General features: G+C 40.6%; 1 protein-coding gene across 1 annotated transcript in view; it reads left to right on the forward strand.

The window, feature by feature from the left end:
* Positions 1-7949, forward strand: part of SHLD2 (shieldin complex subunit 2) — a 137653-nt gene extending 129704 nt beyond the window's left edge. The window contains exon 10 of the mRNA XM_054580480.1: positions 7362-7949. Coding sequence (XP_054436455.1) covers positions 7362-7561 — 200 coding nt within the window. The 3' untranslated portion in view covers positions 7562-7949. The remainder of the gene's footprint in view (positions 1-7361) is intronic.
* Positions 7950-18861: the final 10912 nt, after the last annotated feature.

The following is an 18861-nucleotide window of genomic DNA, read 5'->3' on the forward strand; positions in this document are numbered from 1 at the left end:
CTGGTTTCTGTGTCTCTGGGTCTTGGACATGGTGCTTTCTTAGTGACCCTGCCCCTCCTGCTGAGGCAGCCCAGCTCTGCCTTGTGTCTTTGTCTTGCATGGTCCTTCTTCTCTCCTAGCAGCAGAGCACCCCTAATGGTCTTGATCCACAGTGATTTTTCTGCCTCTCCCCAGGGGATAACAGGATGTTTCTCTTAATTTTTCTCAGTCTTCTGAGGGTCTTCATCTGTACTCTTGAGCAACAGGACTTTTCATCCTTCCTCCCACATTTTAAGGCTTTTGTTCCTTAAGAGAATGGTCTTGAGTGGTGTTTTGTGCTTTTTCTAGTGGCAGCTTGGCACCTTCTCTAGGCTTTTACTGTAGTGAAGCTTTCTCTGATGTCTTGCCCTTTGTCCAGTCTTGTGAGTACCTGGTGGAGATGACAATAGCCTATGAGGGTGCAAACTCCCCTTGGCTTTTAGCAGTTTATTAAAGATGTAAGCACATTCTTCTGTGCTTGTTTGGACTTCTTTTTTCTGAGCTCTGCCCCAAGTAAACCTGTGCTCCTGTTATATCTCTCCTTATATTTTAGGGGTTTTTTTGTTTGTTTGTTTTTTTGGTTTCTGTATAACCTTGGCTATTTTACCAGTTCAAAAAATTGATTTGTAGTTTATTCAGCTTTTCTGAATGATTAAGGCGGGAGCCATGCTCTTTCCAGCTTTCTACATCCTAATTTAAAGTCTCTTCTTTTTATTTGATTTCTTTGTCAATTCTCATTCTTTTGACTGTTTTTATTCCATTTCTCAATGTTTTTTATTTTATTTTTGGTCTCACCTCTTCAGTTTTTGAACAATGTCAAATTAGTCTTTATCTATCAGAGAAGTATCATTCTCATATCAGGTAAATATGTTTTGTCCATTCCTGAGACAATTAAAGTCATATTTCTTGACATTTAAGTAAATTGTAACTGTAGAGAAAATGAGGGCGTCGATTACAAAGTGGTTATCAGACCATTCAGACTATCAACAATCTTGATTTTTTAGCTTATCAAATTGAAAATACAAAATGTTTAATTATTATGAAGAATTTTCACACCTCCAAAAATATGTCATTGGCCCTGCAGGAGTCATAGTCCCAATCCAAGAAAGCCTAGTGTTGTTGGTCAGGGAACTAGTACAGATTGAGCATAGTCAATAGTGCCTTGTTAGTCTAGCATTGACAAACCTACTAAATAACTTGATTAGATGTCCTAAAAAATAAGAGGAAGAATATAGGACAAATGCAGAATACAATGACATTTCTGTGTGTAATTGTAGTATTTTTATATTATCAAGATTTGATATTCATTAAGTAACTGATTCAAGACTCTATTATATAAACAATAAATATGTCTATACAACTGTAAGGACTGTAGACTGGTTAATATAAGTGTACTTTATTAAAATAATTTTTTTAAATTACAGTTGACATGCAGTACTACATTAGTTTTAAGTATACAGCCAGTGATTAGACATTTATGTAACTTATAAAATGGTCATCCCAATAAATGTAGTATCAATCTGACACAATATAGTCATTACAATATTATTGATTATCTTCCCTATGCTATACTTTACATCCCCATGACTATATTCTGTAACTACCAATTTGTACTTCTTAATCCCTTCCTCTTCCCTCCGACTCTCTCTCATCTGACAGCTGTCAAAACGGTATCTTTATCTATGAGTCTGTTTCTATTCTGCTGTTTGTTTGTTTTGTATTTTAGATTCCACATATAAGTAAATCATATTACAGGTGTCCTTCTCTGACCTATTTCTCTCAGCACAATATCCTCTAGGTCTATCTGTGTTGTTGCAGATGGCAAGTTTCATTCTTTTTTATGGCTGAGTCATATTCCATTGTATATATGCACCACGTCTCATATGTTCACCTATTGATGGACACTTAGGTTGCTTCTATATCATGGCTATTGTAAATAATGGTGCAATGAACATGTGGATGTATACATCTTTTCAGTTTAGTGTTTTGGCTTTCTTCCAATAAATAACGAATAGTGGAATTGCTGGGCCCTTGTCTCTTATTATAGCCTTTGTTTTAAAGTCTATTTTGTCTGATATAAGTAATGCTACCCCAGCTTTTTTGTTTGTTTCCATTTTCATGAAATATCTTTTTCCATCCCTTTACTTTCAGTTTGTGTGTCTTTATCTGAAATTTCTTATAAGGCTACATATATAAGGGTCTTATTTTCTTATCCATTCAGACACCTGTCTTTTTATTGGAGCATTCATTCTGTTTGCATTTAAAGTAATTGTTGGTAGATACGAATTTATTGCCATTTTATAGTTTGTATTTTTTATCTTTTTTTTTCATTCTTTTTCTTAAAGAAGACTTTTTAAATTTCTTGTAACAGTGGTTTGGTAGTGATGAACTCCTTAAACATTTTCTTGTCTGGGAGGCTCTTTATCTGTCCTTTAATTCTAAATGAAGCTTTGCTGGGTAGAGTAATCTTGGTTATAAGTCCTTGCATTTTGTCATTTTAAATTTTGTGCTAATCGCTTCTGACCTGCAAAGTGTCTGTTGAGAAATCAGCTGAAAGTCTTATGGGGACTCCCTTGTGAGAAACTAACTGCTTTTTTCTTGCTACTTTTAGGATACTGTTTTTATTTTTAACCTTTGCCATTTTATTATTTATATTTTTAAAATTAAATTTATTGGGGTGACATTGGTTAGTAAAATTATAAAGATTTCACCCTGGTTGGCATGGCTCAGTGGGTTGGGCATCATCCTGTAAAGCAAACGGTTGCTGGTTTGATTCCAGTCAGGAACTGGGTTGCGGGCCTGGTCCCCAGTTGAGGCAGGGAGACAACTGGTCAATATTTCCCTCACACATTAATGTTTCTCTCCCTCTCTTCCTCCCTCCCCTGTCTCTAAAAATAAATAAATAATATTTTTTAAAAAGATTATATAGGTCTCAAATGTATAATCCTGTTACATCATCTGTATATTGCATTGTGTGCCTACCACCCAAAGTCAAATCTTCTGTTACCTAGGGGTGGGCAAAAGTAGGTTAACAGTTTTTCATGTGGAAAAAGACATACAGGTTATGATTATTACAATAACTTTGTGAACTCAATGGAACAGTGTACTCACAAGTGTAATCCTACTTTTCCCCGCCACTGCATATTCGACCCTCTACTTTTTACTACTCCTTCACTTCCCTTTCGTCTGGTTACCACCATACTGCTATTTGTGTTTATGAGTTTTTTGTCTATTTGTCTTGTTTGTTCAATTGTCGCTTTCAGTTTTATATCCCACAAGTGAAATTATATGGTTCTTAACCTTTATGTGTGACTCATTTGACTTAGCATGATATTTTCAAGATCCATTTATGTTGTTGCAAATGGCACTATTTCATCTTTTCTTACGGATGAATAGTATTCCATTGTATATATGTACTATATCTTCTTTATCCAGTCATCTAATGAAGGACACTTTAGTTGTTTTCATGTCTTGGCCACCATGAATAATACTGCAATGGGCATAGGGGTGCATATATCTTTGCAAATAAATGTTTTTCAATTTTTCGGGTAGATACCTAGAAGAGGGGTTGCTGGGTCATATGGTACCTCTATTCTTAATTTGTTGAGAAGCTTCCATACTGCTATCCATGGTGACTTTACAAGTTTACATTCCTAACAGGAGTGAATGAGGGTTCCTTATTCTATATAACCTCTCCCACACTTGTTATTGTCTTGTTGATTATAATCATTCTAACAGGTATGAGATCATATCTCATTGTAGTTTTCATTTGCATTTCCCTAATAGCTAGCTAGTGAAATTGATCATCTTTTCATATATCTGTTGACACTGTGTATGAGGAGGGACCCAAAACTCCCTGTAATTTATTTATAAAAAGCTGTGTATTTATTCTTACAAGTTTAAATTTCAGTCATCAAAGCAGTCTCCATTTGATGCAATACACCTATGAAGACATTTTTTCCCACTGCTCAAAGCAGTTTTTGAATTTATCAATTTTGATATCTGTTAGTGCTTCTCACATTTTTTTGTTTCACCTCTTCCACATCAGCAAAATATCTCCCTTTGAGGAATTTTTCATCTGGGAAAATTAAAAAAAGTTGCTTGGGGCAATACTGGGTGAATAGGGAGGGTGGGGTGGGGGGTCATGCCTTTTTTGGTCAAAAACTGCTGAACACTCAGTGTGGTGTGGGCGCTCATAAATCACCCATCGTGAAATGGGCAAACTCACTGAAAGACTCTTTAAGAAAAATTTACTGAACCAAACACAGCCTCTCACAACCTGGTACACTGATACAGATGGGTTCTAGAACACTCACCTAGCAGGGGAAGCCTGTGTTACCAGCTAACTGGAAGTGAGCCCTCCAGAAGATAATTCCAGTTTTTTTGGGTTCCCCCTTGTATCTTCTTCAGAGAAATGTCTGTTTAGGTCCACTGTCCATTTTTTAATGGATTGTCTGTGTTGAGTTTTATGAATCCTTTATATATTGGATATTAACCCCTTTCAAATATCTTCTCCCATTTGTTTGGTTGCCTTTTTGTTTTGTTGGTGATTTTTTTTGTGTGCTGAAGATTTTTAATTTGATATAGTCCCATTCATTTATTTTAGCCTTCCCTTGCCTTGGGGTTTCACTCATAAAACCCTAAGATCAAGGTCCATAGATTTAGATGAACCTGTGTTTTCCTCTATGTAAAATATTGTTTCCAGTCTTTTTTAAAAAAGGTTTTATTTATTTTTAGAGAGAGGGGAAGAGAGGTAGAGAAAAATCAATCAGTTGCCTCTTGCACACCCCCAACTGGGGACTTGGCCTGCAACCCAGGCATGTGCCCTGACCAGGAATCAAACCAGTGACCTTTCAGTTTGCAGGCCAGCACTCAATCCATTGAGCCACACCATCCAGGGTTGTTTCCAGTCTTATATTAGGTCTTTGGTCCATTTTGAGTTAATGTTTGTTTATGAGAACAAACAGTAGTCTGGTTTCATTCTTTTGCATGTGACTTTCCAATTTTCCCAGCACCATTTATTTAAGGGACTTTCTTTTATTCATTGTGTTGTTGGCTCCTTTGTTGAAAATTATTTTCCCAGATACATGTGGGTAACAATTGCCATTTTAATAATGTGTCTTGGTGTGGGCCTCTCTGGGTTAATCTTATTTGGAACTCTGTGCTTCCTGGACTGTGTGCCTTTTTCCTTTACCAGGTTAGCTAAGGAAGTTTTCAGTCATTATTTATTCAAATAAGTTTCAATCCCTTGCTCTTTTTTTCCTTCTGGTACCCCTATGATGCAGATGTTGTTATGCTTGATGTTATCCCAGAGACCTTTTAAATTATCTTCATTAAAAAATTTTTTCTTTTTGCTGCTTTGATTGGGTGTTTTCTGATGTCTTCCAAATTGCAGATTCAAGCATCTGCTTCATCTAATCTGTTGATTCCTTCTAGTGTGTTCCTCATTTTAGTTATTATATTCTGCATGTCTGACTGGTTCTTTGTTATGGTTTCTATGTCCTTTTTTAATGCTTTTGAAGTTCTCATTAAGTCCTTGAGCATCCTTATAACCATTGTTTTGAACTCTGATAGTTTGCTTGCCTCCATTTCATTTAGTTCATTCTCTGGAGATTTTTCCTGTTCTTTTATTTGGGACATGTTTCTTTGTCTCCTTATTTTGACTGTCTCTCTGTGTTTATATATTCAGTAGATCCACTGAGTCTCCTAATCTTGGTAGGTTGGACTTCTGTAGGCGGTGTCCTGTAAAGCCCAGTGATACAACACCCCAAATCACTCGAGCTGGTGCTCCAGGTATGTCCCCAATGTGGGCTGTGAGCACCCTCCTGTTGTAGTTGAGCCTTGATTACTGTTGGCATGTTAATGGGAGGGATTTACCCCTAGGCTGATCACCTTCAAAGACTGGCTGCAACCACCATGGAGGATCAGCTGTGCAGGGGGTCCACTCCATGGAGCAGCACTTACTTCAGTGGGGGCTCTGGTGCCTCCTGTATTTGCCCCATGAGCGTGTTGCTTGTGGAGGTGTTTTGGGTGGTGGTGCTTCAGTGGGGTCTGTTGCTTTCCACTGGGTGCACTGGCTCTGAGGCCTCCTGAGAAGGTGTAGGCCAAGGTCAGCTTGCAAGGTCGCAAGGTCTGGGACCACCAAGCATGAGCTACAAAGTGATCTGTAGATGGCTGCGACTTGTGCTGGGGCTGCAGGTGCCCAGAAGAGGCCAAGCTGTGAACCAAGGCCATCTTCCACTAGTGCTGTGCCTGAGTCCACTTAGCAAGAGGTACAGGACGCCCAAGCCCCGATGCTGCTTGTTTGAGAGATTTTTATGGAAGCCTGAGTGAAGACAGGCCATTTGTATGGAAAAGCCACTGAAAATAGCTTGGGTGATCCTTCAAGTTGGGTGGGTGGATCTCAGGAATCACTAGGGGGTGGGGGCTAACAGTGCTAGCCACATTGATGGAGACTGATATTTTATCCACTTGCCAGCTCTTTTGGGGGGCAGGGAGGGCTCAGAAAAGGAACAGTGGTACCTGCCAGCACTTCTGAGAAAGCTGCTGCTCCAGTTCTTGCCCTGATGCTTTGCAGTTCAGTTCCTCCCCATATGTCCCTGGTGCTGTTGCCCCAGTGCTTGAACTCAGAGTTATTCCAGGTAAGTCTCCATGTTGGCCCTTTAAGAGAAACAGCTGTGACTCTCGAAGTCCTCCATCTCCCTCAGCCACCATCCCTTCTGGTTTTTACAGCCAGAAGTTATGGGGTCTCCTCAGAAGGGAACTCGCAGCCGAAGTACCGCTCCTGATTTTTAACTGCCTCATATGGGTATGGAACCAGCCCATTCTGAGGTTTCTCTGCCCCTACCAGTCCCTAGGTGGCTTCTCCTTATATTATAGGACCTCTGTTCAGCTAGATTTCAGGTGGTTCTCAATTATGGTGGTTCTGTGGTTCTACGATTAATGTGGTCATGGGACGTTGCCAGTACCCTGTTTATCTATTCAGCCATCTTGACTAGAATCCTAAGAATACTTTTCTGATAACGGACATACCTTTTTTTTTTTAGGCTGAATTTAAGAAAACATTAATCTCAGTTCCTGTAGTTATAATAGCTGCACCATAATAGCAATGCTGTTTGTTTGAATACTGTGTTATCTGTGACTTTCCTCCATGATCGGCAGGAATTGCATGTCATCATTCTAGAGTAATTTCAACAACGTATGACTAGAAAGAGAAAAGCAAGAGAAATTTAAAGTAAGATTGGGGATTGAGAAAGCAAGGGGAACAATGAAACCTTCAATGTGTAGGTTTCTGTCAACTGGAAAGACACTAATTGCTGTGTACATTTTTTCATCTTCCTCAGCCCCTTCCTCAGAGATCACTTATCGCATGGTTGCAGCTGACTTGTTCCACTCCCTGCTGGCAGGTGGCGGTGCGCCTTGTGTAGTGAAGGTGCAGAGCCTCTTTGTGTTAGATGAAAACAGCTACCCATTGCAACAAGATTTCTCCCTACTGGACTTTTTTCCTGATGGTGTAGAATATGCATCCTGTGCTCTTCCCTGAGACCAGATGAAGAAACAGCAGGAACTTTAAAGAAGACCACTGAAATGATTTATTTTTTGAAACATACAGCCCTGGATGGTGTGGCTCAGTGAATTGAGCACTGGACTGCAAAGCAAAGGGTTGCCCGTTTGATTCCCAGTCAGGACATATGCTCAGGTTGCAGGCCAGGTCCCCAGTAGGGAGCATATGAGAGGCAACCACACATTGATGTTTCTCTCCCTCTTTCTCCTTCCCGTCCTCTCTAAAAATAAATAACATGGAAAAAAAAAAGGCTTACAGTTGTTCCTGTGGAAAATAATAATAAACAAGAATAAACTGTTTCATGTACTCACAACTAAACCTGCTTTTGCCCACCCCTGTATTTTATAAAGAGCTAAATATATTTAATAAAGAGCTAAATATATAAATTAAAACTTTTTTTCCTAAGGAAATTCTGTTAGGATTTTTGTTTTTGTCTTTTCCTTTCTTGTCTATAGGACAGTGATTTTCAACCTTTTTCATCTCATGGTACACATAAACTAATTACTAAAATTCTGCAGCACACACAAAAAAATATATTCTATTTTTTGTCAATCTGACAAAGCTTTAAAGTTTCTCTTCTGGAGAAATGATTTAGCAATAAAAGCAATACATCCCCTATGAAATAAAGGTTCACTTTATATAGTCCTTACTACATTCCAGGCACTATACTAAGTATTGCGGATACAGATGTAAAACATTTCCTCAGGAATTGCTTTTCTGCTCTACTCATACACTGTTTTCCCTTATTCCTATTGTAATAAACTATCAATATGAAATGGTTTCCTTAATTATAATTATACATAATGTATTAGTTTGAACAAGCCTATGTTTAGCAAGTTCAAGATAAGCATGTCTTTTTATAAAGAAGCATTGAAAATGAAGGAAACAAGGTCATGTTTCATTATATTAAAGGAAGAGAGTCGTACTGTTAGTTCACTTCTAGAATATGAGTGCCTTACTGAATTTACTTACCAACAAACATTTGGCAGTTTGTTTTATCATTATGACTGTAGAGGCTCATAGGAAATAGTAATCACCAATGAGGAAATATGTAGTGATATTTAACCTGTAAGTTTGGACTATAATGCGAGTTAATAGCTTAATAATATTGCTTGAAGACTAAATTCATGATGAAATGAACAAGTACACTTTACTAGGTCTGTGTTTTGTTATATTCTTTTGGTTCATTGCAATTGTTATCTAATTCAGGCTTTTGTAAAAACTTGGTTCTCTTACAAGTGAACCTCAGGAGTTTTGTTATTCTCTAAAACATAATATGCAAAAACGTGTGTAGGAGAGTACAAACACACTCAGAAGTCCATTTTCTGGTGGAGAGAGGTACATACTTTCCATTAAATCCTCAGCGGCATCTTTGACCAAAAAAAAAAAAAAAAAAAAAAAAGTGGTGTAGAAACTTTGAGAGTTATTTTGTGGGAAAGATAAGGATTTGTAGTTTTATGTAACACCTACTAAAATGGGTAGAGTAAGAGCTGTCCCATTTTGTATCTAGAGATACTGGAATTCAAACAAAATGGTTGACTCCTGGATAATTCATCCAATAGATGATGAAACTTGAGCCTGGAGCTGATGTCCTCTAATCCATGCTCTTTCAACCATAACCACAGCAGGAGCAAATTCAGAGTTCTAATATAAAATCAGTCCAATCAGTATGCCTACCAAGAGTTTTTTTTTTTCAGTTTGCCCTTCTCTACTTTGTCCCCAAGATGTGGCCTAGTCCCTTCATCAACCAAAACAATCCTCTGAATAGATGGCTCTTCACATCCTAATGTCAACAGGTAAAAAGCCTTTCCAGGGTGTCCAACCTTTTGGCATCTGTAGGCCACACTGAAAGAGTTGTCTTGGGCAGCACATTAAAGTGTGGCATATAATCATAAAAATCTCATAATGTTTTAAGTAAATTTATGCTTCTGTGTTGGGTCACATTCATAGCCATCCTGGGCTGCATGTGGCCTCCAGGTAGTGGGTTGGACACCCCTGTTTCCATTTCAAGTCAGACAAAGAACACCAGGTTACACCAATATCTCTTCACAGCTTTTGGTATATTTTCATGGGTTAACATTTCCAGCAAATTTTACTTAGGCTAAAAATGATTTCCTCCTGCCCTGAGGAATCTGATCTATTTCCAGAAATTATTGTCTATTTTATTGGGATCAGGGGAGCCTCAGCTTCTAGCTGTATTCCTTACCTAAAATGTACAAGTGAGTATATTTTACCTGCTCCATAACATTTTCATAAAACTCAATTGGGTAGCTTAAGAGTTTTAGCGAATTTAGTGGTTCTATACCTGGCAATCCCATGGTAGGCATTTTAGGAAAACCTGATTCTTCATCTCCTGATAGTTCAGCTGAAAGGGACAGTTCTCCCATCTTAGAGGACCTTTGATTGGTACTTGATATTAACTTAGCTTTTCCAAATGTACAGTTTCTCTAACAACTATTACAGGCATTCATCTTTTTCCCTACTAGTGAGATCTGTGCTAAATTTCCATTTACATCTTGGATTTTTTTTGAGGGGGGCGGGGTGGAGGGAGGTTTCTGGTCTTCAATTGGAATGTCAAAGTTGTACACATGATCCACTCTACAGACATTTGCTGAGAATATACCATGTACTAGGCACTGGGAATACAAAGACAACATAGACAAATAAGAAGGCCTGCCTTCAAGTTTATGAGCAAGCTGGTAGAGAAATACTTAAACAAAATAATAGTGCTGGGATTAAGTCTGTGTGGAAAAGGCACAAGAGGTAATGAAATAGTATACACTAGGACTCTTGGTTGCAAATGATAAAAACCCAACTCACATTAGTTTGAGCAAAAAAAATGGGAGATATTGCCCTGGCTGGTGTGGCTTAAAGGCTTGAGCGCTGGCCTGCAAAGCAAAGGGTCACTAGTTCAATTCTCAGGGCACATGCCTGGATAGCGGACCAGGTCCCCAGTAGGGGGCATATGAGAAGCAACCACACATTAATGTTTCTCTCTTTTCTCCCACCCTTCCCCTCTCTAAAAATAGATCTTTTTAAAAAAAAAAAAACGTGAGATATTATTTCATGTAACTGCATGTAGTTCTAGTTTAAGACACAGATGAATCCATTGGCTTAAATTTTGTCATTTGGTTACCCCAACTCCCTGATTCTTTCCCTTCCCTTCTATTTTTCCCATTTTTCTCCTTGTCCTCTTCTCTCCCCTTCCTGTGTTTCTTTTTCCCTCTCTCCTGTCCTTTCCCTCCTTCATTTTTCCATCTTTATCTTTCCCACCTATGTTCATGGATAAAAGATGACTGTAGGAAGCCCTGAAGTTTCCTTTTTACAGAAAGAGACTCTTTGCTAGTATCACATAGCAAATTTCATGGACGGATTCTGATGGAATTTGCTTAGTTTACCTTCCCTCCCCCTTTAACCAGGGGTAGGGGGGACAGTGGGACTGAAAAGGTTGAAACCACATAGGATGAGAGGAACCCTTCATTAATGAAAGGGGAGCCTGAGATAGGCACAAACATGTCCGTGGCAATGGAAGATGCAAGAAGGCTTCAGAGGAGAAATATTTAACCTGCATTTTTAAATATAGGAGGTTTTCATCACAAAAACAATGATGGGCATCTGATAATATAGCATATTTGGGAAAATGGAACATCTCAAATGGGGCCGAAGAAATGAATAGCCCCTCCCCCCAGCATGAACAGGAGAGACATAAGATACTGCAACAAAGACAATGCATTTTGGGAGGAATTTTTTTTCTTCTATCTTCACCAGAGGAGTGTTTTTCATTTCTTTTTTAGGGACAGAGAAAGAAAGAGAAACATATATTTGAGAGAGAAACATCAATCAGTTACCTCCAATATGCACCTGGACCCAGGATTGTAGGTGCTTGGACGGGGGGTTGAATACGAAACCTAGACATGTGTCCTGACTGGAAATCCAAGCTGCAACTCTGAATTCAGTTATAAGATGATGCTCCAATCAGCTGAACCACACTGGCCAGGGCCATTTCTGAAGAAATCTTAACTTACAAAGCAATGGAGGTTTTGTGTGAAGCACTGAATTGCATTTCCTAGTAGCTACAAATGACATCGCTGAGATGCCATAAAGTATAACTCTGGAGTTCTAGGAAACCACAGACAAGTTCCATCAGATTTCAGATAACTGAGTTACCATTGTAATTCAGGCTGTGAAGTATTGTTTGTTATTGAAATGAATCTAAAGCAATGATAAATTTACTATAATACTTCATGTCCTAAAATTCACATTCATGGGATTTGAAGTTGATCAGAAGAGGGCTTTTAAAAAAGAGATTTTACTTATTTTTAGAGAGAAAGGGAAGGAGAAAGGGGAGAGAAACATTGTTGTGCCAGAGAAACAGCAATCAGTTGCCTATCACAGGCCCCAGACCGTGGAGCTGGCCCGCAGCTCAGGTAGGTATGTGCTCTGACTGGGATTTGAATCTGAGACCTTTCAGTTTGCAGGATGACGCCTGACCCACTGAGCCACACCAGTCAGGGCAGAAGAGAGCTTTTAGTCCATATGTTGTTTCACACGAGTAGATAGTCCTACAAAGTTTTGATAGGATAACTTTTTCACAATAGTCATAAATTATCATCATCCCCAGAATTCTCCTAAACTACTGATGCAAGGCCCTAAATTGTTTAAGACTAGTGTTACTAATGTTAGAACAACCTACATAGTTGACTGTGAGCTATGGCATGACTTTCTTAGAAGAAAATATCTGTAATTTCTCAGCACACTATAGAATGAAACAGAAAAACTAACTGTCCCTATTCTTTCATTCTAAATGCTAAATTTGTATCCTGAAGTGTTTCTAGATGGTCCAGTGCAGGTCATGAATCAGAATGATTAGACCAAAGTGATCATTTTTCCTAGGAGTTTAACACTGGCACTTGTTTTAATGTCAATAGGGGGAGAAATATGTGAGGGAATAAGGGTTACCAATCAATTGTTATGTCTTTGGAGGTTTTGACCTTGATTTGTTATTAAAAAGCTTGCTCCAGCTCTGGCCAGTGCAGCTTAGTGGTTGGAGCATCATCTAATAACCAAAAGGTTGTAGGTTCAGTTCCCTGTCAGGGCACACACCTGGGTTGTGGGTTCATTCCCTGGTTTGGGCATGTGCAATTCCCTGTCGGGGAATATTTCTCTCTCTTCATTACTCTCTAAAAGCAATGAAAAAAGTGTCCGTGGGTGAAGATAATTTTTAAAAAAAACCAACTTCCACCCACTTAAGAAATATATTTACTAAGGGTGACCTCTCTGCTTCCAGGTGGAGGAGAAGGTATGGTCACCTTGTCCTTTTTCCCACGGCAGCTTCTTACAGCTGAAGGGAGGGCATGCATTAGCACTGAGACAACTTCTCCCCATTCCCTCCCCAGTCCCCTGAGCCCAGCTCCTCCAGTGACTTGTGGCAGGGATGAAAGAAGGAAAAGGGGCAAGAGTCACCTTATAAATTGGCTCCTACTGTGGTCCTCTCATCTGATGGTCTCTGCTGTTCCAGACCATCCCGATTGCTGATGCCTTCTGTGAAGCAGGCATCCAACACTCCTTCTGGACTGCATGTGAGGGTTTTTTGGAAGGCTTACCATTCTTACAAAGTATGTGCAGTTTCTTGTCATGGAGATCAAGCTCCTCCCTGGTCTCTTCAACCCCTTAATTCCCTCCAAATGGCACCTCCTCTCTCCATCCTGATGCCTCTTACTCAATTCACCCCATGCTCAGATAAGCACAGTGTAGCAGGTCAGCAAATTCTCCGCATAATCAGACATAAGAGAAGCTAAGGAATTGTCCTTATTTGCAGAATATTTAGTACAATTCAATTTATATAATACTGTGATTATACTAAGTGGATAAATCTTACCAAAGTGATATAGTGGTTTACCCTGGATGGGGAATTAGGGCCTGGTTTTACTTTCTTCTTTGTTATTTTTATCTGATGGAATGACTAGAAACATTTCTCTAATTTCTAAGGAATACAAATTCTATATATTAATACTGAATACCCTTATGGTAAAAAAAAAAAAGAAACTTGAGCCCAATGTTAAAACTTATCCAAATGTCTATTTCAAGTAGATTCTGTAACTAAATGTGAAAGGCAACACAATAAAGCTTCTTAAAACTAACATAGGAGAATATCTTCATGATCTCAAGGTATGGAAAACTTCTTAAAAACTGGACACACAAAGCACTAATATAGCCCTGGCTGGTGTGCCTCAGTGGATCAAGTGTCAGCATGTGAACCGAGGGGTCACCGGTTTGCTTCCCAGTCAGGGCACATGCCTGAGTTGTGGGCCAGATCCCTGGTGGGGGGCGCATGGGAGACATCACCCACACATTGATGTTTCTCTCCCTCCCTTCTCCTCTCTCTAAAGTAAATAAATAAAATCTTTTAGAAAGCATTAATATAAAGATTGCTTCACTTGAATGCATTAAAATAAAAATTGTTTATCAAAAGAAAGCCATAAAGTGGGAGGAAATCAGCCAACAATATATTAACAAAAATATATTAGTAACTAAAAAAAGAGGATGATAGAAAACATGTCCAATACATCAAATCTAAAGAAATCCCTACAAATCAATAAGGAATCCACAAGTAACCCAATAGAAAAAAATGGGTCAGATTCATGAACAAGCACTTCACAAAGGAGTGAGCAATTAACATAGAAAACATTGTTCAACCTCATTAGTCATCAGGAACGCATACATTAAATCCACAAGGAGGTCTCTGCATGTACACAGCTGGTGATAATGTGAATTGGCACAGGAACTTTGGAAGAGAGTTTGGCTTTATCAACTAAATTGGAAGATATGCAAAACCCACTCCATTTCCAGTTTTATACCCCCCAAAACGTATGATGAATCTCAAAACATCATCTGGAGTGAAGGAAGCCACACAAAAAAAGAATGCTTGCTTTCTGATTTTCTATGTAAACTTCAACCAAACCAAACCAAAAAACCTATAGCATTTAAGGCTGCATTGTTAGGTGATAAAAGCAAAGTGATTGCTATAAAACCAGGTTAGTGGTTATAGTGGTGGGGAGGGAGAGGTAGGGTTTGGGAGGGGACCCAAGGGAAGATTCCGGGAAGCCTGGTTTACCTTACCTTGCAGCTCCAAATCCATCCTTAAGCGTGTGCTCTACAGACGGAATTCCCTTGAAAGCATCTCTCCTTCGCTGTGAGCAAGATGCTAAACAGTAGAGGGCGCTAGAGACACTGAGGGAGGCAGACACTTTTCTTGCTGGTTTCAGCCACTGCACTTCAGTTACGCTACCGCTTAAGGATATGGGGTGGTTCTGCCCCGCCCACGCCTTGCACGTGGGGTCACTGGCCACCTTGCGTCCCTACCTGACCTGTCAGTCATGTTCCCGTGGCCCTCCTGACATGGACAGCACATGCTGCAGGCCTCTGGTTCCTGTGTGCATGGGAGCTTCCACTCCTTCAGATCATCCACCCCCCTAAAAGTTTGTCTTAACCAGGTTTGTCAATCAACAAACTGATAAAAGCATATTTTCAAAATCAAGGGGCCCAGAGGAATCAAATCTGGTCCCTTGCCTTTGATTATACTTCCTCATCACTGAAGATGAACAGATAATGTACACAGACAAAAGGAAGGGAGAGGGGAAAGAGAGGGAGGGAGACATAGCAGAATTGATAGATGGAAAATGGGAGGAAGAAAGAGAGGGAAAGGAAGAGAGAGGAAAGGAGGGGGTCGAAGTGAAGATGAAAGCCTCACTAGCCACTAGCAACTTAAGGATGCACAACATAGTGGCTTATCTTAAAGGTCTGAAACAGACTCCGCGCTGTGGGAATGTGGCCGTACTACATGCTGTCTCTGTTGAAGTGTGTCTATTACATGAAGTGAGCATGTAATAACACCATTTTTGGACACCTGGAATCTGATTCCAGCTCCATCTTCAGCACTTCCTAGCTCTGGGGCTCCGAGAAATGACATCCCTTCTCTAACACTTGATTTTCTTAATTTCTAAATGTGGGGACGATTTCTCCTAAGCTGCTCTGCAGATTGACCAAGCTGCCTTTAAAAAACCTAGTATAGTTCCCAACAGCTGGTTCCTTTCTTTACAACTTGAGTCATTTCACTTTGAGAAACATACCTCCTGAAATATGTAAAAATATTTGAGTGGGAGAGTTATTTGGGAAATTCCATACTTTAAAACTAGGAATTACACAATAGACAGGTAATATAACCTACCTTCATAATGATATATTAAATTCAATTAAGAAATATAACCATTATGTTGAAAGAGTCAAGATTACGGAATGTAATCTGCAAACTACTTCATCTTTCTTTTTTCCCCAGTGGCCCATTAAAACCTGCTCCGCAGGTAGCTTCTCCCCTGCCCTTTTGACAAAATCTAGGGCAAGTTGCTTGACTTCTTTGATTATTCTTACATAATGATAAATTTTTCCTGTAACTTCTAGTTGCAAAACAGGCTTATATTTGTACTTAAATTTTCCAATTCCTTCCGAATAATGGACACGTTGGGAGAGGGGGTTGCCCAGATTCTATTATCAAACCCCCCCCCCTTTCCCAGGGCCCCTCGGTTCTAGGTCCTTTGCCTGCCACCCTTAAAAATTATGTCTCTCAATTGCAAGGGTTTGGTGAAAATGAAAGGAACTATTTGTTCACAAGTTATACAAGTTTTGAATAATGGCTAAATGTCACTATTAAAGTCTCAAAATCCCTTCGAAACACCCACCAACACCCACAGCCCTGCCTTCCCCCCTTTGCTCAGTTAGGCCACTGAGGGCAGTCAGGGGTACCGTCCTTCAGAAGAAAAAGAACAGAAGTCTGGGGCTCGGCTGGGCAGGCCTCTCGAGGTTCCCAGAATCATCAGTTGTGTCGCGCGATCTCCAGTTCTTAAACCAGAACTGTCACAGGTGGGCACAGGTAACCATGTTCTTGGTGATCGTGGAAAAAAAATTGAACCAAATACACAGAGTTTATAGCAGAGAGCAAGAGAAAGATTTATTAAGCCACACAGAACATGGGAGCAGGCCAACTGAGCAGAGCAGACTAGAGGAGAGCAGAGCAGAGCTTAACAGCCTCACAGGCCCAACCTCACAGGGATAAAGGGCTTAGGATGGGTCTCCCAGGATTTACTTGATTGGCTACCAGGAAGGGGTCCTACAATGCCAATTTATTATAATGATATTACAGTGAAGCAGGGATCAGGTAGCATCTTCTGCGTAGGTGCATTCCTGATTCACTAGGAACTACCGGCCTTAGAATGGGATCTCCGCCCTTTATCCACGTTCTGTATCTTAGTCCTGGGGCACCTCTGGAGTTTCCTCCTTCCTGACTATCTCCTGCCTCAAAACCCACCTTCTCTTGGCCCACTAGCAAGAGTCCTTTCTCCCCTTTTCTTCCCATGTGGTCTTCACATTGTTTCCCCAGTCTGAGTCCCAGTCTCTCTCTCAGGCCTTCTCTCCTGTTCCCAGTTACATCCCGCTTCCCAAGCGGCGTGGTCAAAAAGCCTCTAGCATGGCTGCCGAGCCTGGGTTTTAAACCCCTGCATGAATCCTCCCCTGCAACCCTATCTCCAACTCCCTCAGCAGGTGCCGTAACCGGGGGAGCTGCCTCCCAGTTCCCTCCTGGGTTAAAGTTATGTAAACCTTCCTGGTTATCCTTGTTAATATGCAAAATAACCATCTCTGCATATGAAGTATGAAGCTCCCCTCCTGGTATTGACATGGAAAATGACTCTCAATGGCCCTGTTCCCAGTCTCCCATCCTCCATGGCAGCCTGCCTGGAGGAGGGAGGTGAGAATATCCTGTATTTTTCTTGGACACTCGAATTTCTGGACCCTGTTACAAATCCCCTGTGTGGGGGCCCTGGCTGTGCCCCGTTACACAATTTCATGTAGCAGTCTAAATTTCCAACTTCATTTAAAGGTTAAGCATCCCCTTCCTCCTACCTTCCCCTGGTTTGTGCCTGTATGAGGCCCACAACAGAAAATGGGAAAGTAGCAATTTTCCTCCTCCATGTTGTTGTTTCATTCCTCCTTTCGTGACTTGCTAACAGGAGCTTCTGATCATCCTAGCAAGGACAGGGAGGGAGTACAGGAAGGAAGCAGGAAGGGACAGGAGAGGTTCTACGTGATTATTACTACAGTATAGGCTGGAGTACTCGTGTGGGTTCTTCAAGAGCCTCTTTCTGTTTGGATCGCTTACCTCAGGTTTCCATGACTCAGGTTGGCCCCAGCATGTGGGTTGGCACACAGCACTGTCCCCATCCCCTTTAAAAGTCTTTATTACATTTTCTAGACATGGAAGTCTGGATCTTATATTTTCCAGACACTTACAAAAAGGCTTCCAGACCGAGTTTGCCAAATGTGAAACTAGAAAGCAGAAAAAACGGTAAAAATCATCCTTTTCTTCCTTTGACTCCAACATTTATGACAGCAGGATGCTTGAGGCCCTTATACTAATTTGGGCAAAGAATTCCACAATAAAAAAAAATCAGAAAAATAGTTGGCAAATGGCTGTGCAAATTCCAGCCATCATGACTATGGGAAAACAAATATGCAGCAAGCACTAGTTTTGAGGCATGGCAGCACCTGCTTAGCAGTGAGGTCTCTTAGGTGACTGCACAGCTAGGCACAGACCCCTGGAATTCCCATTTCTACGGAAAATTGGTATGGTACATTGAATCATCAACTTAGTTCCTCATCCCTCCATGTAGTTATGTCCATTGCCATACAGCTTTGCAGTTCTGTAACGGGGCACAGACAGCAGCCCCCAAAGGGTATTTGTAATGGGGTCCAGAGATTGGGGTGTCCAAGAAAAATATATTCTCCCCACCCCAGGGCAGGCTGCCATGGAGGATGGGAGCCTTGAGCAGGGCCATTGAGAGTCATTTTGTTTGTCAATAACAGGACAGCTTCATTCCTCATATGCAAAGAGGCTTCTTTTGCATATCACCAAAGCTAATCAGGAAGGTTTCAAAGACCTTATACAGAATGTAACTGGGAGAGAGAGAGGAGAGACAGGACCCTGCAGGAGAGACAAAGTGACACAGACTCTGAGGAACAGTGTGAAGACCACGCAGGAAGAAAGAGGGGAGAAAGGACTCTTGCTAGTGGGCCAGGAGAAGGTGCCCCATGGTTATGGATTAAGAGCTTGGAGATCGCGGCGACGCAGTGGAAGGTGCTGAGAACTGCGAGAGGCCTGCCCAGCCGAGCCCTGGACTTCTGTTCTTTTTCTTCTGAAGGACGGTACCTCTGACTGGCCTAACTGAGCA

Source organism: Pteronotus mesoamericanus, unplaced genomic scaffold, assembly GCF_021234165.1.
Source record: "Pteronotus mesoamericanus isolate MK-2021 breed Mesoamerican mustached bat unplaced genomic scaffold, CSHL_Meso_final contig_59, whole genome shotgun sequence".
Lineage (NCBI taxonomy): Eukaryota > Metazoa > Chordata > Mammalia > Chiroptera > Mormoopidae > Pteronotus > Pteronotus mesoamericanus.